This window comes from Pollachius pollachius (assembly GCF_949987615.1).
Source record: "Pollachius pollachius genome assembly, chromosome: 19".
NCBI lineage: Eukaryota > Metazoa > Chordata > Actinopteri > Gadiformes > Gadidae > Pollachius > Pollachius pollachius.
In genome coordinates this window covers 15,405,907-15,430,856 of record NC_136952.1, presented here as the reverse complement: position 1 = coordinate 15,430,856, position 24,950 = coordinate 15,405,907, and the positions used below count along the sequence as shown (strand labels likewise).

At 47.3% G+C, this 24,950-nt stretch overlaps 1 protein-coding gene across 2 annotated transcripts in view; it reads left to right on the top strand.

Moving 5' to 3' along the window:
• Window positions 1-24,641, top strand: part of vti1a (vesicle transport through interaction with t-SNAREs 1A) — a 115,186-nt gene extending 90,545 nt beyond the window's left edge. The window contains exon 8 of one of the 2 annotated variants that reach the window (XM_079756552.1): window positions 22,704-24,641. In XM_079756552.1, the coding sequence (XP_079612678.1) occupies window positions 22,704-22,797 (94 nt within the window). In that variant the 3' untranslated portion in view covers window positions 22,798-24,641. The remainder of the gene's footprint in view (window positions 1-22,703) is intronic. The other variant, XM_079756553.1, reaches the window with a different exon arrangement.
• Window positions 24,642-24,950: the final 309 nt, after the last annotated feature.

The following is a 24,950-nucleotide window of genomic DNA, read 5'->3' as shown; positions in this document are numbered from 1 at the left end:
AAGGCGACAAACTGGTCGTATATCTCTTAATCCATTGACCATTTAATGAATGCCCCTAGCTCAGCCACGGCCAGGCAAGTTGATTGTACACAACATGAAAACCATTGGGTGTGCGTTCCTGCTTCCACAATGTTTCAGTGTATTATCACGCCATAAAGAGTGCCATTGTAAGCTGGCGGACGGGTCTTCCTCCGCTCCGTATGAACAAAGACCGCTATGAGGTCCCCCGGCCTAGACCAGGACTATCGGAGCAATCAGGACCCATAGCGCTCCACAACCGGCTCGTGTGGAAGAATGGTGTCAGCGGCGGAATGGTCTGAACAAGTCTCTGATAGAGGCTCATGATAATGTGTAGCTGTGTGTGTTCACTCTGCAGGTCTGGCTGTGCGCTCCTTTTGTTTCTACGTGTGTTTGTGTGTCTGTGTGTGTGTGTGTTCCCACAGTGTGTGAGAGTCATGTGTTCTGCACTCTTGAGGTGGTGAAAAGTATTCCCTTAGCCTCAAACTTTATAGTGTCTAAAAGGTCAACCACCAAACCGCTGGATTTGGCCTTAAGGCATGGGAGCTGTGGGAGGCAACTTGGAAGTGGTGGACTGGTTATCTCTCTCTCTCCCTCTCTCCTTCTCCCTACAACTTGTACCCTATCACAACTGCTCTCCATAACTTCTCAGGGAATTCTTCTCCTAATCTTTGGTCGTACCAAAGTTTTCTCTCCGATTGCAGTTATTTCCTTTTTAGCGACCGATTTAACGCAAGGTGAAATTGGTGGTATCCACGAATAACTAAAGAAGCAGCGCTAAGTATCCAAGTATCGATTTATGACTTGCTCATAATAGGTGTCAGGGTGTACTTTGACCGCATGTGTCAGACCATTACGTGAATTAATATTTTGGCTGCAGCGGTGGCGGCCCGTGGAGGCGGTGCTCTGATTAACCCGGCCATACCGCCCGGTATTATCGACGGCCCTTTAGAGTGCCGACCCCGCTGCGCCACGTGCCTTCCTGTTCTTCTGGAGAAAATGATTTTCCTCTGCGCTCCAGTCAGAATATTGCCTCCCAAACCCTCCCCCCTCCCTCCCTAAACACAGAGCCCTCCTCCCACCCTTGGCTCTCCGGTAAAAGTTAAGATCCACTACCGAATCAATGGCGGCCTCCCTTTGATGTGCAGGGACGCATTACGAGCGCTGGGTTCTAATTGGAGCAGAGGGCAGAGGGGATCGATGGGGGATGTAATTGGCTGACACAGAGATGGGTGGTGTAGCCTTTATCACCATTAATATTTAGACACAATGTGGGAGGACCACGGCGCAGGTTAAAATGCACCGCCGTCGAGTGCGGCTTTGATCTCGGCTGATAAGCTGATCGATTCTGGAGGGGGGTTGATGGGATGAGAGTGGGGAGGAGAGAGAGAGAGAGAGAGGGAGGGAGGGATGAGAGGGAGAAAGGTTGCAGAAGTGCTGCGAGCCGGACCATCCGAAGAAGGAGGTCTGCCTAGCAGGGGATGATCCAGGAAAGGATGGAAAGGTCAAACCCGTTCTACTGTTAAACCGCAGGAATGTTCCAGGAATGGAATGTGTCTTAGTAAAGTTTGTGACAACAAAGGAATTCAGTACCAGTTTGAATGTGACATGGGACCCAGACAGGAGTCCGTCTTTACTCCTTCTTTGGCTCCTGGCACCTGGCCCTGCCTGTCACTGAGAGAGTAACGCCTTCTAGGCAGACGTCTCAAGACAATCGCCGATCAAGTTCACTTACCTCCACGACCCCTGGGGTGTTTCTGTCTTTGTGGTGAGAGCTGGGAGGCCGGGTTTAGGTTCAGCCTTGACTAGGAGGACGCTCCTCTTTTTGTTCCAACCCATTGTAGTCACCAGGATCCGTAACCCAATCCGTTGGAGAAGGAGCTGTTTCGGTCCTCACCAGGCGGCCCCGGGGTCACCCAGCGACGCTCCCCTCTGTCACCCAACCCCGGAAAACACAGGACAGGGGGTTAAGAGGGCCTGGATGGGGGGATACCCACCCTGGCAGGGACGCCCTGAGGGTTGGGGTCTCATTGGGAGAGGCTAGCTGAGACCGGGTGGGATGTGTCTCGTTAAATGCGAACGTCACTCCTGTTTTTGTGGCCGGGGTTCCCCAAGGACCTATAACTTGAGTCATTGTACATGGCGGGACAAAGTCAGGTAACGGGTAGCATGACTGACGTGTCAGGTTCCCCTGGTTATGGAGGGACAAAGAGTGGACCAACCCCAACACTTCCCCCAGTCACCAGGGACAGGGGACCGGATGATATCGGAGAAGGAAGGCTACAGTGTCAAACAAGGACATTAGCCTTAACCTACTAAAGCTTTCCCATTGATATTCATCCCTATGATGTTAAATCACTAAGTTGGAGGGACGGTGATATAGTCTGTCAAGTTATGGTGCATCAAGCCTTTGCTGCTGTATCACGATATTCAGTACTTTTCCATCGCTTTATTTTTTTATTTAAGTTATTTGTACGTTTTTGCACTGCGGTGTTCGCTATTGTACAAAATGTTGTTTCTAACGGAAGGAAGCCATCCGCCCACGAATCAATCACCCCATGGAGTTTTATACCCTAAATCTATTTGGTCCATGGAGAGAAATCTACATTTTGAACAGAAATGAGGAGGCTGCGGTGAGAAAGTTATAGATAGTGCCAGTTTGAGCTTACATCAGTACATCTGCAAGCAAACGTCTCTCTTCTTAACCTCGGGTACATTAAAAATCGTAAAAAAAAAGTGCACTCTAAGCATATAAATAATGGTTATCTTCACCAGATCCTAGCATCCTCATCCTGTTAATTATACGGATAGTGCTCATGAAGGAGCTTTAGCCCTTCATGTCCATTGACACCGAAACAAAATAACTGTAATACAGGTGAACTACAGTGAAGCCGAATTATCCTACATGTAGCTTTATGCCAGGTGAACTCCTGGATTAACTGGGCTAAAATGACCTGTTCTCAACCTATATACCATATCCACATATGAATCTGTCGGCCTTCCTGCCTCAAACTAATAACTATGCATCTACAGTGCATAGAGTGGTCATTAATTTTCTAATCTATTGTTTACAGCTGACTTGTCCGCCTTAGTGACTTGTAACTCCCCAGCAGTAAATCACAAAGGGGACCTCCCTATTGTGAAGCAAAACCCTCGACGACGCACAATTAACGCTCTGTAATGCAACAGCAGGCCGCTACACTGGTCTTCATCATAGAGACAAGAATCTTTATATCCATCCCTTTTGTGCATCTGTCTCTTTTGTGATTCGCCAAATGTGTGAATACGTTTGGTAAAGAGCATTTGACTCCTAATATACAAATAGGAGTCAGAAAACTCCTATATGATGACACTAGACAGATCTGGAAGGAAAATCCAAAGATTTGCTAATACTTTGTAATGTTGGTTATTATGGGATAGTTTTGCGCGTTGGGCCTCTAATCCTTGGTGGTTTCACAGTATAAACTAGGGTTTGTTTACTGCCTAAACGATCAAAAGCCGAATCTTTGTAATCAGTCCAGCAGTATCTTCAGTTTAGTGAGCGTTGCTCACTGTCTCCTTTGCTACGTTAGAGCTTAGTGTTGACTCCCGTGCTAAAAAAGGTCACCTCAGGGTCAGCCATTATGAAAAATAGTTCAAATGATGTAATTGACTACTGAGTCTCCCCTGGTACTTGTCTCCATTCATCGGTTGATATTAATTGAGATGATGATTCAACATAATGTTGGATTAATCAACTCAGCTCTGCTTAGTCTGGTTTGTGTTGACGTGTTGTTTTGAGTAAGATAAAATTCATCAGACACAATGTGTTTCAGTATGCCTCAATATGTAGGTCTGTGCGTGCACATGCAAAGCATGTTCCTGTGTTTATGCGTGTATACGGAGGCATCCGTGTGTGTGTGTGTGTACCGGTATTAGTTTGTATATTTCCGTCCGCGTGTTTGTGCACTTGTGCATGTTGCAAATGAACAGCAGCATACCAAGGAGCGCCTTCCTGTTCTCCCCCCCATCTGTTGGCCGGGACTAATTGTTCCCGGGCTTGGGGGCTCGGCGCGGGGAAGAGAGATGCATGAGGCACCCCCTCTGTCCTGGAGCGGATTCCTCCGCCACGCTAAAAAGACCATCCCCGTGTTTATAAAGATACTTGGCTCCCTTCCCTGCTAACGAATGTCGTTTACTTCTCCTAACGAGGATTAATTATCCGCTCCCCCTCACTTCCCCTCCCTCTGTCTCTCTCTATCTCTCTCTCGCTGCTCCCACAGGGAAGCTAGTCGCGATTAGCCGGTAGAAGATGGCTGCTGGTATCTGCGGGGTTCGGAGGAGGTCTGAGCGTATGCACGGCCCGAGCATATGTTCCTGTGACACGGGAACCTTGACGACCTTGCAATTAATTTCAGCTCTAGATGGACAGAGGGATTGACTCGGCCAGAAATGGCGGGACGGACAGGACGAGGGAGAATGGGGGGGGGGGGGGGGGGGGCGAAAGAGGGAGACAGGCCGAGGGAGAGAGATGGACCGGTAGAGTGAGGTAGGGAGAGATGGTGTAGAGGGGGAGAGAGTCTGAGAGTCTATTGGTTCTGTGGAGCTCCTTGTCCTCGATGGCCGCTGGAGCTGCAGGGTTTATTGTTGGATGTGGTCGCTTGACATTCCTGTTGTCAAAGAGAGAGAGAGACATACAGGGAGAGAGAGAGACTAGGGATTAGGCCTCCCAGCATTGCAACAGAGGGCCAGGAAAAAACAAACAGAGGCCTCAAATTAGATTTCCCAAAACATTGGGTTCCCTCTCATTTTACACGCCACCGCGACCGGCCGACCGGAATAGGCGAAGCCGTGAAGTCCGCCCCATGCTCCCACCGCCACAGCGGAGCCCGCCTGCGCGCCCCCCTACCCTCTCCTCTGTGGAGAGTTAAGGGGGTCGGCCGCCCGCCACCCCGGCTGGATCAACCTCCCTGTTTCACAACAGAGTCCAAGCTGGCCTCCATGGCTGATAGACAGGGGGTCAGTCACACCACAGCCTCAGGAGAAGACAAAGGTTTTTCATCAAGCCCCAACCGCTAAACCTGACTCTCTCTCTCTCTCTCTCTCCTGTCTCTCTTGCTCTCTCACTCTCTCGCTCTTCATCTCTCTCTCTCGCGCTCTTTCTCTTTCTCTCTCTCCCTGCTTGCAACGGGATCCTCACTCAACCTAAGGGCGAGGGAGGGATGCAGGCTGCAGAGGAGGTGGTTAGGAGAGGAGGAGTAAGAGGGTGGAGAGGATGAGGAGGAGGAGGAGGGGAGGCTACAAGGTTAAAAGACGGGATAACAGGTGAGAGGAGGGTGAAGATGGGGGAGAGGAGAGGAGGGGGAAGGAGGAGAGCAGGGTGGAGGTGGGGGAGAGGAGAGAGGAGAGGAGGGGGGAGGAGTAGAGCAGGGTGGAGGTGGGGGAGAGGAGAGAGGAGAGGAGGGGGGAGGAGTAGAGCAGGGTGGAGGTGGGGGAGAGGAGAGAGGAGAGGAGGGGTGAGGAGTAGAGCAGGGTGGAGGTGGGGGAGAGGAGAGAGGAGAGGAGGGGGGAGGAGTAGAGCAGGGTGGAGGTGTGGAGAGGAGAGAGGAGAGGAGGGGGGAGGAGTAGAGCAGGGTGGAGGTGTGGAGAGGAGAGAGGAGAGGAGGGGGGAGGAGTAGAGCAGGGTGGAGGTGTGTAGAGGAGAGAGGAGAGGAGGGGGGAGGAGTAGAGCAGGGTGGAGGTGTGGAGAGGAGAAAGGAGTGAGGGAGATGGAGAGCAGGCTGAGGCAGGTGGAGTAGGGTAGCTATAGGAGAAAGTAGGGTTATTTTGCTTGACAGCGAGGCTGTTTGAGGTCTGGGACCCCCTCCTGAGGAGTCAGCACTTTGATATCAGGGCTCAGCTGAAAGCGATAAAACACTCGTCTTTTATTTATTTAATTCTTAAAAGGGCTCAACCTCTGAAGAAAGAATGTTCAAGAAACCATGGAATGAAAACGGACAATTTTACCTTGTTATCTCATATTATTCTCCTGTTGAGGGAAGTCGATGCCAAATACTAAGACAAAATCAAATCTGTTTATTTGAAGTCCAAATATTCGCAACGCAACTCCCTCTACAGCTCGAAACTAATCCAACCAATCACACAACATGTTTCAGGCGGCATGGCTGGTGTGTCACTCTGCAAAAGCCAATCAGATCAAGTGTCACAAAGACAGCACGGATCCTCATTTATAATAATGCACACACACACACATCTCTTTCTTTTACCCTCCTTGAACAGACTCACTTTTTTTTTCTCTCGCTCTCTTTCTCTCTCTCTCTCTCTCTCTCTCTCTCTCTCTCTCGCTCTACCCCCTCCCCTCCTTATATCTCTCTGTCAGCAGGATAATCAGGTTCTAGGAAAACTGAGTGTGAAGATGTGTCATCATTTCCTGCTGGCAGAAGTTTCTGTAGCACTAGCCCAGGGCTCTCTCCCTCTCTTCTCCATCCCTTTCTCACACTCTGTCTCGCTCTTTCTGTCTCTCTCTCCCTCTCTCTCTCTCTCTCTCTCTGTCTCTCCCTGTCTCTCTCTTTCTCGACCTTGTTCCACTGAACTCTGGAGGGGCAAGCCGTGGTTCTCTCCTTTGGTTGGTCCATTCCGTTGTGATGCTGTCCTGCGATCTCCTACGCTTGAACCTCTGGTCATGGGAACCTTTGAGCGTGCTAATTAGCGCGCTCTTTTTAATTTACAACCACACTAGCATCGAACGTACTGTTGACAACTTAAATGCCCTACGACCCTGGGCACCACAAACTGGTCCCATGACTTCTGTTTGCCCCGCCCCATTCTCCTGCTGTTTGTCTGTTTCACCTGGATGGGTGACCCACATTGGATCTGAGTTGGTTTTAATTTGAATATCAAACGATTGTGTTGCTTAGTAGATTTTCCGCAGGCTTAGGAATAAAACGTCTATCTGCCTTTCGACAACACACTGTCAATAGTAGGAGTAATACAAACGCATAGAAATGTGTTTCCAGGCTGGATAGTAGGGGGGCTAGGGGCTCTGATTCTCTACCCAAATTCTGGTTCTGAGTTCGATCCCAGGTATCATTAGACTCCCTACTTGAGCAGTAGTCCTTATAACACCGACCTGGTCCTTAGTGATGTGTCTCAGAATTCACTGTAAGGTGCTGGCTCTCTCTCTCTCTCTCTCTCTCTCTCACTCTCGCTCTCGCTCTCGCTCTTTCTCTCTCCTCTCACACTGTCTCTCTCTCTCCTCTCACACTGTCTCTCTTTCTCTCACACTGTCTCTCTCTCTCACACACTGTCTCTCTCTCTCACACACTGTCTCTCTCACACACAAAGACACAGACACACGTAAATAATATTGTTCTCTCTTAGTTGTATGGCAGCGGAGTGTGTTTTGACTTTGCAGCCAGCGCGCGCGTGTGTGTGTGTGTGGCTGTGTGTGCGAGTGTGTGCGTCTGCTCGATGCTGCTGTGCGCCCGTCTTACAACAGGTAAACAACTCGCGGCTCCATTAGCAGTGGTGAGTCTGGCCGTCAGCCAGGCAGGTAATATTTCTGTCGGGCATCGTCTGGGACACACATACCCCTCCCTCCCTTCCTGCCCCCCTGCCTCGGCACGCAGCCCGTCTGCCTGGCGGTCCGGTCGCTCTGCGGTCCTCAGCCGCCGACGGCATACCAGGGCGCCATCTTACACAGCCAGTCAGCGGACGGACCAGCCGATCTGATTGGCCGACCGCCAACGTACACGCACAAAGACTTCTTTGACTGCAGGTCAGCCGGTTAACCAAGCAGAGGGGAGAGGGGAAGGCGAGAGAGGGAGAGAGAGGGAGAGAGGCAGGGAGGGATGGAGGGGAGAGAGGGAAATAGAAAGGGGAGAAAGGGGAGCTAGCTCCAGAACTGCCTCCTGCCCCTTCTCCTCTCGGCTGTAAGAGCCGTCGTTCTGCGTTTCTGTCGGCATGCAGTGGCAGTGCGTTCCCGGTGATCGCTGTTTGTCTTTTGTTTCCTTGGAATCTAGGTTGTTGTTGTTATGTTGGAGACCTTTAGCTCATGCCAGAATGCGTTGGCTCAGTGAAAGTCAAACCGGTTTCTGAGCTTGAGCGCGTGCAGTTCAAGACCTTTTCTCCGTGTGTGGCCTTGCAACTCCTGGTTTTCGACTTACAGAAGACAGCGCTCACACCAAAGTGAACGTGTATCGTAAAGGAGATCCAAACATTGGTTATTGTTTACTTTATCTGGGAATAGTTGTGTTATAACACCGGTAAACAAGCCTCCATTTCGTGTCCTTCATTGCAGCAGCACCTATGTTCGCCCGTTAAGTCATCTTCGTTAGCGGTTTCGTCATGAGTGCAGCCGTTGGTGTTGAAAAGCTACCTACTCCCCCCCCTCCCGCCCAACCCCATCCCCCAACCCTCCCGATCGGCCCGCGCAACCCTCATTATCTCCCCCTTCCACGCCTGGCTCCCCCGCCTCCCCCGTCTCCCCTAGCGTGGCGCCCGCTTTGCATACGACTGATGTTTTAAATGCTGCATTGTTAACTGACGTGCGCTGGCCCTCTGCTGACCTGGGAGGTATTCCTGCGTTTGATCAGCGGCGCCGCGGTGTTAACACATCCAGGCAGCGCTGGCGGTTGGTGGAGAGGGGGAAAAACACCTCCCCGATCGGGTGGGGAGACGGGCAGTGGCGAGGGCAGGGTGGAGGACGGCGGCCGGGCGGGTGGTGGCGATGGAGGATGGCGGGCGGGTGGTGGCGAGGGAGGATGGCGGGCAGGTGGTGGCGAGGGAGGATGGCGGGTGGTGGCGATGGTGGTGTTGGTGGTGGTGGTGGTGCTACAGTCGGAGGGGATCCATTGGGTGATTAGAGGATTCTCCTTGTCAGCAAGGCCAGAGGAGCCTTGTGCTGACCCGGCGGACCCTGGTTGGCTGGAGATGGCGGCTGGTTTGGCGTCGGTTGAAAGGGGGTCCACTGGCTGGCGGGGATGGGTTTGAAGCGTTTGGACGCGTTTGTTGTTTTGTTGTAATGGGTGGCCCTCGCCATCTGCGTGCCGCAATGGTGATTTGTTTCCACGTCGTTGTTGTTTATTCATTTATTTTCTCTCTCTCGTCGTCGCTCGAAAGCGAGCGTCATGTGAGTTTCATATGCTAATTAGCCACCAGGTTTCTCCAGCTCGCATCATTAGTGTAAATACTGCCTTTTCTCCTTCTCCTAGAAAATGGAGATCTGATATTTACTCTGTGTCTCGGTTCTACTTTTATGTAAATTGATCACGAAACAACCGCTTGCTATTAGTTTTCCCTTTCCACTGTTGGAAAACATGGAGAGAATGTGAATCAATTGCCTGTCGTTAGCCAAGTTCAGAAGTTTGAATCCTCTGCCTTGAGTCCCAAACTTTAATAATGGACGGTTACCAAACAAGCAAAGAGTTAAGGAAGGAAGGAATGGCCTGTACACAACTCCTATCATCTCTCTCTCGCTCTCCATCCTGAATTTTACTCTTATCCCCTCTCTATCCATTGTTCCCCCTCTCTTCTCTCTGACCAACCTCTTTCTCTCTCTCCCTCTCTCTCTCTCTCTCTCTTTCTCTCTCTCTCTCTCTCTCAGGGCTCTTCAGTAGCCTCTGAGTCCAGAGGAGAGGGATAGAGCGAGGGAGATGAAAAAAAAAAAAAAACTCCCCTAACCCACATCATTAATAATAGAGGGTCAGTTCCCCTATGGATTGCCATCTCATAGCACTCCATGGTGGGCTCGCTGTGTCTAGTACGTATGGAGGCTATCTGAGAGAATAACCTGCAAAGCACAGGTGCTGTGGTTAGGAATACTGAAACTACAAACACTCCCAGTGGACTATGGGAATTGATGTTCCTGTGTTCTCAGCCCAGTGGATAGTTCTGCTTCGTCTTACAAGTGTCTTATACCTTGTCTTACGTACCGTTAAATGGTCAGTTGTAGGGGATTTCTCTCTGTCTACCACTCTCTAGCTTGCTTAAGCAGATAGTCTTGAAATCCCCTCCTGAATAGCCTGTGCACAAGTTGTGATTAACAATTTATTTGTGTATCCAAGTCAAGTGCTATGGATCCTCTTGAGGCCTTGAGGGATGCATTGTGCAAATATGGATTGGCTCTCTCGCCGCTCACTTCCTCTGCACAGTCCCTGCGCTGCTGCCGGGATGCTCCTTGACCTTTGACCCCCCCCCCCCCCCCGCCCCTCTCCCCGTTTGCAGGGTACAGGCGAATGAATCACCAATCTGCATCTCTCATTGTGCCAGACGCCCACTCAGCCAGGGCAAGAGAGGGAGCGAGAGAGAGGTAGAGAGCGCAGGAGGGAGAGGGAGGTTCCCTCTGTTTTGAAGGAAGAAAAGGGAGAGAATGAAAAAGGAAAGGATGAATTGAACGAAAAGGACATCTCCCTCAATTAACTTATGCTCGCGAGCGGTGGTTCCTAAAGGCAGGGGTGTCGTTCCTGGGACGGGGCCAGCCCAATTAGAACTCAAGTTTGGTCCGGAGCTTCAATGGGCATTCAAGCAATTTATTCAAGGTTGCGGAAGACATAGCTGGGCGATAAACTGAGAAACACGTGCGGTAACACTCACAATGACCAGAAATGTCCCTCTGCTCATACGCACAAAGAGCGGCCCCCCAGGTAGGCTGATGTTAACTAAACGCCTTTCACGGCTGATGTAGAAAGGTCTGACTTTCAGCTAGCCCCTTAAACATGGCCATATTAGACATCAATACAGCTTACACCCCCAATTCACTTAAAGCAAGCATGTGTCAATACCATAATAATTAAAGAAATGTACACACACACACACACCATTAGCTGGTTAGTGCAAACCCTAGATACTAATTATTAGTTGTGGAAAAAGAACCTAAATCACCGGTCCCTAGTCAGTCAAGTAGAGTGTGTGATGCCTTTATAAACCACTCGGTGGGTGCCTTCCCTCTTAATACGACCGCCCTAGGGGAGCATACTGCTACAAGTTGGGTTATGCTGCATAACAAAACTCGAATGCACCCAATACCGGATGTAATTGATGAAAGCATATGCAAATGATGTGTACGTCATGTGTTCTCCCCTGCGACTCCAGGAGAACGTGAGTTGGTCACACACTGTGTCCGCCAATTCCTTTTAGTACTTTGTTAGTGCGTAGTTAGTACATTATTTTATTGTGTGCGATAGTTGCAGTTGGCCTGAGGCCCGGAACTGCATTCCAGAAGATGGTGAGGATACATTACACACCACTAACTAAGATAAATAGACACAAAAATGTGCTATTCTTTCAGAGTCAGGCGGCTTTTGTACCCAAAGTACATAGTTACCATTGCTTGGGTGACAGCACGATTAAATCCCCTGCCGCCGCCTCGTCACAAGGGGGCACCTTTCCCTGGTTCCCTTTTCCGTCCGCTCCCTAACTCCATCCTCCTGGTTCTCCGTCTCCCTCCGTTGTGTTTATTAATCACATTTTCTTTCTCCTGGTACGTTGTGGAGAAAGGGTTGACCCTTCGGGGGCCCCGGGCCCTGATTAGCAGGGTCTTCAGAGCTCTTGGTCTATTGATCGAGGACTCGGTTAGCGCTAAGCAAATGTAGCCAGAGTAGCACGTCAATAACAGCATTACCGCAGAGCTGCCTGCCGTAGTGGCGGCCTCCCACCCACTCTCTGAGCCCCGGCTGCCTCTCCACCCAGAGGAGGAGATGGAGGAAGGAGAATAGGTACAAGAGAGAGAACTCTTGGGGGATTCTCGGTGGCGGCGGCTCGCAGGCTTGAGCAGGGGTTTAGCCCGTAAAAGGAGTGGCTGGTTCCATCCTCAACTCAGGGGGAGCAGGATTCTGTGGTGTCCTTGAGCAATAGGGCTTGAGGCCGAGTTATACTTTTGCGTTGGTACCCGTAGCACTGACACAGAGGCTGTTGTCGTTGGCGACGCTCACATCTGTAAAAAGTCCATATCAGGGTGATGGATTGCCTTTTTGTTCTTTGAGTCCCTGACCAGCTGACTTGCGACTAGACCGTGGTCATCCATGTGCACATGTGTGTGTGTGTGTGTGTGTTTGTGTGTGTGTGCGTGGATGAATGTGAGGCCCTACCCTTGCTGCCATTTGACTGGTTGCAGTGGCACCATTAAACGCAGTCTATGCGTCTTTGCCTAGTGGCTAGGCAGCCCCTTGTGTCCATGTGGGCCTCAGTAAAAGTACAAGACACTCTTAACCCATATTCAAAGCAACTTCCCTTTCTTATTAAACATATTTTCTTAACAACCCTCTTAACGTTTCCTTCATTTAACAATTTCTGTGAATCTCTCTCCTCCCACTACTCCTCCATTTTTCCTTTAAAATTGAAGATCTGTCGTCCGTCCTGCGTACGGTCTTTCCTGGAAGCGTCTCTCTGGTTTCACCTTTTCTCTGCCTTCCCGCTCCCGTCACGTACACTCAGACAGGAAGCAGGAGAATCACTCTGCAAATTTAATGACCCTGCATGGATTATTTACATGACTAAAACCTAGCGTGTCGTGTCAAACGTTGGGCTGTGGTATGACATTATATCCTACATTCATATTCCCTCTGTCTCTCTCCTTGTCTCTCTACCCTACCTCTCTCTCTCACTCTTACTTTCTATCCATTGCGTACACTTTCTCTCTCTCTCTCTCTCTCGCCTGCTTTCTATCGCATACACTGTAGCTCTCTCACTTTCTTTCTCTCTCTCTTACTTTCTGTCTATGGCTCTCACCCATCAGTCTCACTTTCCTATTCTCTCTATTTGCAATCTGTCAATCTCTCAGTTTCTCCCTCTGTCTCTGTCTGTCTGTCCGTCTGAAGATATTTGAGATATTTATATGTTCGGAAGATCATAGTAATAATTAACCACCAATAACCTTAAGATGTATACCGAAACAGTTAGAATTTGGTAGTGCGGCTGGTCCACTACCCTATGCTCGAGCACTGTAGGAATGCTATCCATACATTCCAACAACACGATGGGTTTATGCTAATCTCGTTCAAGCTGAGTTGGTTTTCGATCAGAAAAGCTTAGCAAGGTTTCACTAAAAGAGTCAGCACTGCTCCCTGAAAGGAAATTCTCTATTATGTGCAGATACTCGCACAACTGTCTCAGTTTTGCCCAGGAAGGCCGGGGTTAGGTAAAGTTTTTGTTGGGGATGACCATCTCCATGTTGCTAGAATGCAGATACAGAGATGCTGCTAGGCCATGTCCAAGACTGTGTTGGTCATTTCTTTATGTGTATTTTAAAAAAACTGCCTAGCCGGCCAAATTCAAAAGCAGTAAGTGCCATGTATAAAGAGGAGACCACACAACCACAGTCATGTTCAAACATATCCCCACAACTGGAGCAGTTTATAGTCATGTCCTGTGCCTTGGGAGAGTGAAGCACTTTTACTTTCAGCCAAACCAGCTCTTTCTTTTAGAGACGAGTCAAATAGCCCCTCGCAGGAGGTGGAACACACAGCTTTACAGAGTAAAAATCCTCTTGGGCTGGGCTAATTGACAGCGTTCAAGGTGAGCTAATTGATATTTTTGAAGGGGTTTGAGTAATCTACTGGGGCACAAACCTAACAGAGTATTTTAGAATAGATGATATACTACAGTTTATATATTAAAGGGGTACCAAAGAAAGAAAGAAAAAACATCTGAAAGCCATCAGGGACACCCAGACCTGCAAGGATCAACAATGCAGTCCAACATGATTTAGAAAGGACAGCAACACAAAAAATCCCATAATTAGGGCGGTGGGGAGGCCTTTATTGTGAAATAATTCCATGTTTCCTCTCAGGATAACACGGAAGGCTTTTATCCCATTTCACCTCCACCAAAATGAGTTCAACCGCTCTTTAAAGCTGAGCACCGGCCCACACGAAGGCCGGCCAGAACCATCCAATCCCCTGTTCTGTCGGCGGTGCTGTTGTGTCCCTACCTCACTGCCGAAGGCCATCGCTTTCTCAGTCCCAAGCCGTGACAAGGACAGGCGAGGCCATGAGTGGGGGCGAGGGAGGGGGGCGGTGGTGAATGGCCAACGACTTCATCCTCTGTCTATCGAGGAGAGGTTCAAGTGATCCTAATGTGACGGCACTTGGCATTCCTTCTAAAGCTTTTCTCTGCTCTCGGACAAAAGACGGTTGGCTTTGTGCGCACTCTTTCTCTCATTCCAACCCTTCCTCGCTCCACACTCTTCCTCTGGCCAGACGAGCGAGAGGTAAGGGCATTGTTGAGGCGTCGTGCACAGAAATGAAGAGTGGATGGGAGAAATGAATGGAAAGGACGAGTACTTGTTGAGAGACATTGATGGGATGAGAAAATGTGGCAAATTATGTCGGGTTGTAGATTGCGCGAAGATCATGTGACTTGGCTACATCCTCTGACAATGTCCTTCTGAAACGTCTATTTTGTCTTTGAGTGCTGTTATAGATATTATTTGAATTTGTGTTGGTTTCATGTTTGATTCAATATGATTGGTTGTTATGATATTACTGCGAAGACCCCATTCACGGTATTCATCGTGTAGTTGGGAGTCTTTTTGAGTGAATCTATTTGAACACGGGAGGCGTTTGCAGTGGATTGGATGAAGGCTGTTGAAGGAGAGTTTGTATCTAAATCTTCAGGTGACCACTCGACATAACCACAGCTTTTTAGGGACATCTGTAGGAAAATAAGTGGGAAGAGAATTGAAAAAAAATAGAGAACATGGCTGGTGGACGGGCGGTGCGGCCCGTGTGTACTTTGTGTGTAACTCGAGTGTTGGAATGTGTGGTTGGGTGTGTACTTTAGCAGTCTGTGTTTGTTTGCTCTCGCAGGGCTGGTATCTGGACAACCAGGCAACGTCTTGACTTAAAATAGAAAAAACAAACAGCACATCGCAATCCCATATTAGCGAGCCACGGGGCGAAACAGCTGATCTCCAGAACGAAAGCTTTGGAGGATCGTTTTATGACTGCCTTCGATTCTGCCATTGGTGGGATCTTTTTGATTTTGTATTATTTTTAATAATTTATATAAATTATTGAAAAATAGGTCCATATGCGGCGGGTAGTGTCGTTGCTAGGATGATCTACTCCACGGAAAATGGTACTGGGTTTGAGTCTCCCTGGCCGCAGACTGCCTGTAGGCCTCCTTGAGCAAGATGAATAACCCCTACCTGCTCATTAATGACATGTATCTCAATTCAGTGCATGTCCTTTCAGATCATAGATCATTTGATAATCTTGTCTTTTAACACTGTCATGTATTCGTCCACTAAATATATACAATGTTCACTGCAGCCATCACTTGCGTTCACAACGAAGAATTGCCTAAAGAATGCACGTTAATTGTGCTTCTAGTCAACTCTAAGACTAACTCCTGAGCAATCATGATTGTAGTAGTTGTTGTTTCAGTATTTGTGTGACTGAAATGCAAGCTGTTGAGTTGTACACACTGCTGGCCTGTTGCCTCGGAGCTCCTCACAGAACAGCTAATAACAGATAAAATAACAAGAGCGCATTAGCTGTGTTCACATATGCACACACCTAACACACACGCACGCAGACACTTTCCCTTTACAGATGCTAACACAGAAATACTTTAGCTTATAAAACACAAGTATTTTATACTATTCTGTCTCCTTCTGGGCTGCCTTGTTTAAGTAAAACTTTATTCATAATAGATAAACTCTTTAATGGTTAGGTTTGGGATAGTTTAGGTTAATTTGGCCAGGCTAAGGGACTTCGGATATTTGTGTGTCTCTCTCTCTATCCTTCATTCTCTCTTCCTCTCTCTCTCTCTCTCTCTCTCTCTCTCTCTCTCTCTCTCTCTCACTCTCTTTCTCTTTCTCTTTTTCTCTCTCTCTCTGATTGCGTCTCTCCCTTTCTTCAACACAGAAGTGGTGGGTGTAAGAGTGGTGTTATTTCAACAGTGAACAAACAAGAAGAATTTATGGACATGAGTTTTGGAGACCCACTGTTCCCCAGATTGGGTTACAAACTTATTCCTCCCCAGGACTAGATACCCGATCCCCAGCTGTCTCCGACAATCCTGGGTGCTTTCCCCACATACTGTATACTGCTTACACCAGACTCTTATCTGAGCTGAACCATCTAATACCTTAACTGTCTGCAACATAATGCCATTGTTTAATCGTCTATAACCTGCCACCTAAACGTAAACATCTCTAATAACATACCTTAACACCTCAATTTAATCATCTCTGACCTGATACCTAAACTTAATAATCTCTAACCTAACCTCTAAACTTAACTGCCTCTAACCTGATACCTAACCTTCAAAATTCTCTAACACAACCCAATACAATAACTTTACAATCTTTAACCTGACCTTCTCGAACCTGATACTTTAAGGTACCATCTCTAACCTGATACCTTAAGGTACCATCTCTACCCTGATACCTTAAGGTACCATCTCTACCCTGATACCTTAAGGTACAATCTCTAAGCTAACAGCTACACTGAGGGTTGATAGGAGGGTTAAGGGGCTGTAGAACTGGGCTGGGTCTGGATGCCAGGTGTATTCTGTATCTGAACATCAAACACATGTTTACTCATTTATGGCATGGCTTCAGAACTACGAACAAGAGCTGTCAGATGTACTAGCTGTACTGTACCATCATCTCTCTACTATAGATCAACCCGGTACACTGGACAGCACTATGTCCTCAGAAAGAGTTCGCTTCAGGATGTTATTACCCACACAAGACACATGCACAAACACACACATATACACACACACAGGTTGTGCACATACAGTCAGACACTTGCATCTATACAAAGCACAGATATGCACACACAAACACACACACACACACACACACACACACCAGACACTAAAACAAAGACACAGATATTTTTCTTTAGATCACGTGATCTGACAATCACTTACACAGAATCATACACAGACAACAAAAAGTGTGTGTGTTTCTGAAGCCTATAGATTGACAGCTTGTAACAATGTGTTGTAGCATTGTGATCACCTCCAAAACTACATGGGGGGGGGGGGGGGGGTAGTGACAACAAGATTCTGCCCCCAAATGAGATGATAACAAACTGCTTGTTCCCACCACTCAGGATGGAGGGAGGGGGGAAGGAGAGAGAGACAGAGAGAGAGAGAGAGAATAAAGAAATGAGAGAAGTAGGGAGGAGTGAGAGATAGTGGACGAAAGAGAGTGACAAGGGTGGGTGGGGGGAGAGGAGGAGTTGTGGAGGAGGGGGTGAAGAGGCAAGCCAAAATAGCTAGGTAAACGTAGTGATGATGAAGAGTTTGTGTGTGTGTGTGTGTGTGTGTGTGTATGCTAACACTGCCAGCGTCAGAAAGTTCTGGGTAAATAGCAGAAAGAGTTGCGGGCATGGTCTCCCTCCTGCTCCAGCCTCCTCCCTCTCCCAGTCTGCTGGCCGGGCTTGTAAGCCCGCCGATAAAAAATAGATGAAGCAGCAGATCTGTGATGCTGTCTGAGAGAAAGAGGAGGGTGGGAGATGGGGCTGGAGAGAGAGATGGAGAGGGAGGCAGGAAGACAGAGGGAGAGAGAGAGAGAGACATGTACACCTTTTTATAACTTGGAGTTTGACTACCTTATACCTTAAAAGCCATGATCTTTTTACTTTTAGTTTTGTTGCACTGTTTGACTGTTTTAGTTTGTCGTTTTCTTAGTTTCCAAAGAAAAGTCTCAAGTCTACTAAAAATATGTTTCTATTGGTAATCAGTTCCTATTCTATCCAGTATTGCTGTCTACTAAGTCGATTCCTAATCTAACCAGTAATGTAGTCTGCTAAGTCAGTTCCTATCCTACCCAGTGGTGCAGTCTCCTAAATGTCAGTTCCTGTCCTAACCAGTGATGTAGTCTAGTAAGTTTCTGTCTTAACCAGTGATGTAGTCTAGTCAGTTCCTGTCCTAACCAGTGATGTAGTCTAGTCAGTTCCTGTCCTAACCAGTGACGTGCTCTAGTCAGTTCCTGTCCTAACCAGTTATGTAGTCTAGGCAGTTCCTATCCTAACCAGTGATGTAGTCTAGTAAATTTCTATCTTAACCAGTGATGTAGTCTGGTCAGTTTCTGTCCTAACCAGTGATGTGGTCTAGTCCGTTCTTATCCAAACCAGTGATGCAGTCTCCTAAATGTCTAGTTAGAACCTTTCCTTCTAACCAGGGATGTAATCTAGTCAGTTCCTATCCTCACCAGTAGCAAGTGATCCTAAAACTCAGTTTTTCAATACTTGTCTTCTTAACTAACCTCCCTTCATTTGCTAACCTCCCCAAGCATGGCTGTCAAACTCTTGTGATCTTCTACATCAGTATTACTCATTGCGCGGCTCGCAAGCCACATGCGGCTCGCCAAGCCTCTATTTGCGGCTCGCATGGCGGTAAAAATATACAGTGATATGATCATGCAGTGAATACAGATATTTAAAAAAACAATACAAACAATTATTTAAAAAATAAATCAACAGCGGCATTAAAAGGTGGAAATATAGCCTTGTCTAGAAAATATTTTTAAACTTGCTCGGCTCTACGCTGACAGCGGGGTTGCCAGATTGGCGGTTTTCCTGCGTAACAAGAGAGAATGTGCTCTTTGGATGGACTTATTTTTATAAACTTATTGTTCAATAGCTTTCATGTTATGTGACCCAGTGTCTCCACATTATTCCAGAAAATAGCACACAGTCACACAAGTCTTAATTTTCCTCTCAAAGTGCACCAGATTGATGCATTCCAGGTTAAAAGGTACCAAATTTTCTTCCGGGGGAGCATGCCCCCGGACCCCGCTAAGGACCGGGTTCCCTCCACAGTTTCACAAAATTCTGTGGGAAACACTGCTTCAGGGAGGACATATTATTAAGCAGGCATACTTATTTATGACTGGATTTATAGCTTTTGATACTTTGCGGTAAAAATGGCTCTCCTGTTGACGTCGTCCTGTCAGTGCGGCTCTCCTGAAAAAAATAGTGAATACCACTGTTCTACATTGTAATCTATAACAAAACATAAAAAACAGGACTTCAATTAGAGGCCACATACTTTCCTATGTTTTTTTATGAGTTAGTAACCAATGAAGTTTGAGTTGCTTTAGCAATAGCGTGCTACTGTCTTTGGCACTTAGCTATAGCTTTAGCGTCTCCAGCATTAGCTGTAGTGTCTTAAGCATGCTGGGAGTCTCTGGCCATTTACTGTTATTGTATTGGTCTGCAGGAGTGACTGTGTGTGTGTGTGTGTGTGTGTGTGTGTGTGTGTGTGTGTGTGTTAATTTAAGGCACTTAGAAATGTGGGCCACTGATAAGGCTGACACAAGGGAGATGGACCCCTACCACACACACACACACACACAGACACACACACACACACACATACACACACACAACTGAGGTGTGTCTCTGTGCTCATTAGGGCTGTAATAAGACTGCTGGTGAAGAGGCGAAAACAGCGATAGAGAGAGAGAGGGGAAATGGAGAGAGGGAAGAGGGAGGGACAGAGAGAGAGCAGGGTGAGAGGAGAGAGGAAGGGAGAAAGAGAAGGCATGGTGGGAGGGAGGGCGAGAGGAAGAGAGAGCGAGGGAGGAGGAGGAACAGGATATGGAGAGAGTGGGACAGAAAGAGAGGGATGAGGAGGAGAGGAGAGAAGGAAGAAGAGGGATAGATGGTAGGAGAAAAGGGGTAGAGGGACCGCGAGAACCAGGAAAGAGCTGAGATTTTAAATTTTAATAACACTGGTACGATTTTGTAAATCTTTCCTGACAGAAAAGTCCTCATTATTTTCATCTGTCTCTGAGGAACCTTCCTCTTTTTCTCTCTCACTCTCTATTTCTCTCTCTTTCTCTCTCTTTGACTCTGTCTCGCTCTCGCTCTCTCTCTCCCTCTCTTTATCGCTCCCTCTCTTTTGTACAGAGACGCAAACAATCTCCTTTACGCTAAATCTCTCTATCGTCCCTCTCTCCCTCTTCTCTCCCTCTCCTCCTTCCATCTCTTTTGCGCCATCTCGGTCTGTATCTCTCTCGGTTCTTCCTGCCTTTTTTCTGTCCCTCGCCCCCTTCTCTTATCTCTAGTTATATCCTCTGTTTCCGTTGCTTTACTGTAATCACTTTAGTTATACCCATGTTTGTAACTTTTTTCTCTCTCTCTTTTTCTGACCGCCCTTCTCTCTCTCTCTTTCTCTCTCTCGATCTCTCTCTCTCTCTCTCTCTCTCGATCTCTCTCTCTCTCTCTCTCTCTCTCTCTCTCTCTCTTTCGCTCGCTCTCTCTCTCGATCTCTCTCTCTCTCTCTCTCTCTCGATCTCGCTCTCGCTCTCTCGTTCTCTCGCTCTCTCTCGATCTCTCTCTTATGGGTACTTAAATGTCTTTTGATTGGCCGACAGCACAGAAAGGCTGTTCCGGTGATTCTTTCCTTTCTTGGCTGTGTGTGCGTGCATGTTTGGGTGTGTGTTTGTGTGTTCTGCATCAATCGCTACCTGGCTGCTAATATTATTGGATGGATGACCTTGATGGAAGTCATGTGACGAGCTTGAGCTTGATTGGCGGGTTACCAGGAAGTACCTTGTTGCTTGTACATCAGGACGGAAATCCATATAAACAATATATATCTCGCACAAAGAGTAGAGTAACACACACACACACAAACCCACTCATTAGTGAGGCATACAGTTTGTTTATTTATTTATTCAGTTATTCATTTATTTACTATTATTTATTTATCCCCCAAATGTACTTATCACTTGATCTCATCTCTAGGGCTGTTAAATTAATTTCCCCTCCCATAAACCCGCAAACACACACACAAAATCTTGCACACAGAAATGCACACACATAAGCACATACCCGCTCATAAATAGACACATGCACACAAACGTCAACACAGAGACATACATACGAACATACACACACACAAACACACACACAAACACACTCATCAAAAACTGGTTGTTGTGGTAGCTATTCCTCCAGGCATTACAAGGGAATAAATAATACAGATAATGTATTTAAATAATGCATGTCTGCTAATAGGAGGGCGGAGCTTGCTATGCTAGCAGCTACACTGGCTGCTAGCTATATAGGATGCGCGCTCATTGGCTGCTACCTACACTAGATACTTTTTATACTGGCTGCTAGCTACAACGGATGCTTACTACCCTGGATGCCAGCTACACTTGATGCTAGCTACACTGGATGCTCGCTACACTAGATACTAGCTACACTGGTCGTTAGCTACACTGGAGGTGCGCAACACTGGCTGCTAGCTACACAAGATGATAACTACACTCACTAGCATCATCTTATAAAATCCCTTCTTCTTTTAGCTCTAGCCAATCGTCTTCAACCTCCTTCCTATAAGAAGAACTGAAAGGCCAATTAGAAAGGGGTGATTATTATTACACATTATGGAACTAATCTAAGTAGGGTTACACATCTCGCCGAGTGACACTTTCACACTTTCATCATGAATGTCCTCAAAGCCTCTGGGGAACCTTCCCCAGTCCTCAACATTCCTGAGGAAGCCTTTTGACGGGCTGGGAGTTGATAAAAGCGCCAGCGCCACTGCTTTCTACCAAAATGAAATTGCTCCTAAGTTTGATGGAGGCTTCACCGTGTCACGCCCCTTTTCCACTCTCGCTTCTTAGCTGGAACTCCTCGGGATGTCTGGGAGTTAAGGAGAGGAGGAAGGAAAGGGAAGGGTGGGGGGAGAAGGAGGGGTTTAGTCTGGGTAAAGGGTTTGGGTGGAGTCCCGGTCCGGTGTCGCTGGGTTTCCCCTGGAAGAGTCCAGTGAGTTTGTGCTGCTTTGGGTGAGTGGTGGATTGGACCGCCAAACCTGACAGTTGACGAGGTTTGGCCTTCGAAGAGGTCCAGGCCAGGGATTGGTCGGTTGGCGTGCGTTCATTAAAGGGCGGGGTTAAGGTCAGCACGGTAGCAGGGTGAGTGAGCAGCCAGCCAGCTCTCCCTGCTTGATAAATGGTCCCAGCATCAGCCATTCATCTCCTGCTTAGAGGAGTGGACACCGGCCTCCTCTCCTGTCTTCCCCTCTTTCCCCTCTCCTCCTCTGCCTCCCTCATTTCGCTCTCCTCTCTTCTCTTCCCCCCTCCTCCTAACTCTCCTCGTCCCTCCTCCCTCTTTTTTCTGTCATCTCTGCTGCCTCCCCCCTGGCCTCCCCCTCTTCTCTCTCCCCCACCTCCTCTCCTCTCCACATGTCAGCAAATGTGATAATTCTGTCATTTATCAGAACCGACAGAGGGTAAGGGAATTGTGTGGGTCTGTGTGTGTGTGTGTGTGTGTGTGTGTGTGTGTGTGCGTGTGTGTGTACCTACCTCCTGGTTGTTTTATAGTAGATTCCATCACTAATGTTATTACCTCCAGCCTAGGATTACACACTTTTTCCACGTCATTGTGCAAATAAAACTTTTACAGTGTCTATGTGTGTGTAGCTGCATGTGTGTAACTCAAGATCTGACGTTTAAATGTGGAAACCTCTTCAGTTTGGAGGTTTCTTTACGTTTTCACATAAACATAGCAATGTCTATTAACACAGAAATATTTATGATTCATATTTATCTGTAAATGTAACCGGTCAACTCTGAACTCATCACTGAAACGGAATTAAAATGTTTTCAACTAAATTGCACTAAACTGGACATATGTTTGCTGCTCACTTTCAGTTTTTGATTTCAATGTTATATTAAAATAAAGGACTGTCTAACTACTGTTTCTTTTCTCCCTCTCCTTGTCTCTCTGCAGGATAATCCAGAATCGGTTCCTGGTCTTCATCCTGGGCGCCATCATCCTCATCACCATCATCTTGGCCCTGTATTTTAACCTCAGGGGACGCTGAGAGCGCGCGCACACACACACACACACACACACACACACACACACACACACACACACACACACACACACACACACACACACACACACACACACACACACACACACACACACACACACACACACACACACACACATACAAACAAAGAAATCTGTACATACAAACATATGAGCAGACACACACACGCTTATGCTGAAACGTGTGTGTGCACACACACGTTTCCCTCAGACAAACAATCCCCCTGACCAAGAGAAGCACACACCCACACACACCCACACACACACACACACACACACACACACACACACACACACACACACACAAATACTCCCTGTCACACTCAAACACACACACACACACACACACACACACATGCTCCCTCAGACCCTAACAGAGAAATGTGTGTGTTTGATTAATAGCGACAAAGCGCTGTTGTGGAGTAATCAGGACAAATAGACCTCATGAATCACTGTTTCCCCAACCTGACAGAAAGCTCGCTCTCTCGCTCTCGTTCTTTCTCCCTCCTCCCTTCTTTTTAGGTCCCCTATACCCTCTGCCTTTATTTACTTTTCTCTCTCATTTAGGATATGTCTTTTTCTCTGATTCTTGCCTTTCTGTCTAGGCCTGTATTAGCCAGGTGTGTGTCAGTGTATGTGTGTGTGTGTGTGTGTGTGTGTGTGTGTGTGTGTGTGTGTGTGTGTGTGTTTGAATGGGAGCACGCATCATTTTAGATTTGGGAAATGTGTCTGCATAGTGTTTGCATGGCTTTTATGAGTGTCTGTGTGCAAATGTGGATGTTAGTGTGTGCATGCTGTTCTACATGAGTGTGTGGGTATTTGCCAGGTACTCAGTGTCTCACTTAAGGACATAACCCTCCACAATGTTTAGGTAGCGTAAACTACTGTAGTAAAACGATTGTACTAAGATATTAATCTAAGCTCTAGTTCAGCTCCCCAAACAGACCTAGGCCCGGTCTTTAGATGGAGTCAGGACCTGGTCTTTAAGTTGACAGCGGCCCCCAATCCAATCCCCCAACAAGCCCTAGGTGTTCAAATGTATTCTAGAAAGTACAATCACGTAGATACAAATTGAGTCTTCTGATTGGCTGCTTCATCGGAACACCTCCCTGTTCCTCTGCGCCGTCAGAAGTTGAATTAACGAAGGCAGTTTTCCACGAGGCAAGCACACATTTCTCTGACATCATAACCCTGTTTGTTCTGCTGATCTGACACAATGGTGCTAGAACACGCACACACCTTTCTAAACATCCCCCTCACATTCCACCCCAACACACACACACACACACACACACGCAAATGCACGCACACAAGCGCACAAAGACACACACACACACACCCAGGCACACACACGCACACACTGAATATACAACCGTCTTCAATTTTTTGTACAGTATCTGTCAGTGGTAGAGAGTAACGCATTCTAGTCAACACAGAATACAAACGGTATGATCTTTTACATGTTATCCGCCATCTCTCTCTCTCTCTCTCTCTCTCTCTCTCTCTCTCTCTCTTTCTCTCCTTCTCTATCTCTGTCTCTCTCTATTTATTTATGGCACGTGCATTTGTTTTTGAAATTAAAGATTCTGTGTTGAAAGTGTATTTTGCTGATTTTTGGAAAGTATTTTAAATGAAAGCTGCGTGGTTCCATTATGCTGTCTGTGTTTGAGGGAGAGGAGGTTGTTTAGGAGGGCCCGGGACAGCTATAATGAATCAACACTTTATGTAAAAGGGTCCATATTTGACTGTTTATTAACAATAAAGTACCTTCTCTGAGCTCTGTAAAGATGTGTGTGAAAACAATATTCTTTTTTGTTTGTACATTTCAACGTCTTCTTCACTGCTGGCACTGATTCTACTTTAATGTAAGCACCACTCTAATTGGACCAAATGGACTGGGTTTTTTGACGAGGAGCTGACCGTTCAGAACAGCCCATACACGCATCTGATCTCGAATGAATCCAACTATGATCAAATGTGAGGTATTTGTCTCTACAATACGTTGGTACCTGTCACTTGGTAGTTTATTAAGGTCTGTCTGAAACTGTGTGTGTGTGTGTGTTCTGTGCTGTGCGGTGTCTTTTGAAGACGGAGGGGCTGATTGTTTTACTGGGTTAACTGGGAGTTTGTGTTGTAGAG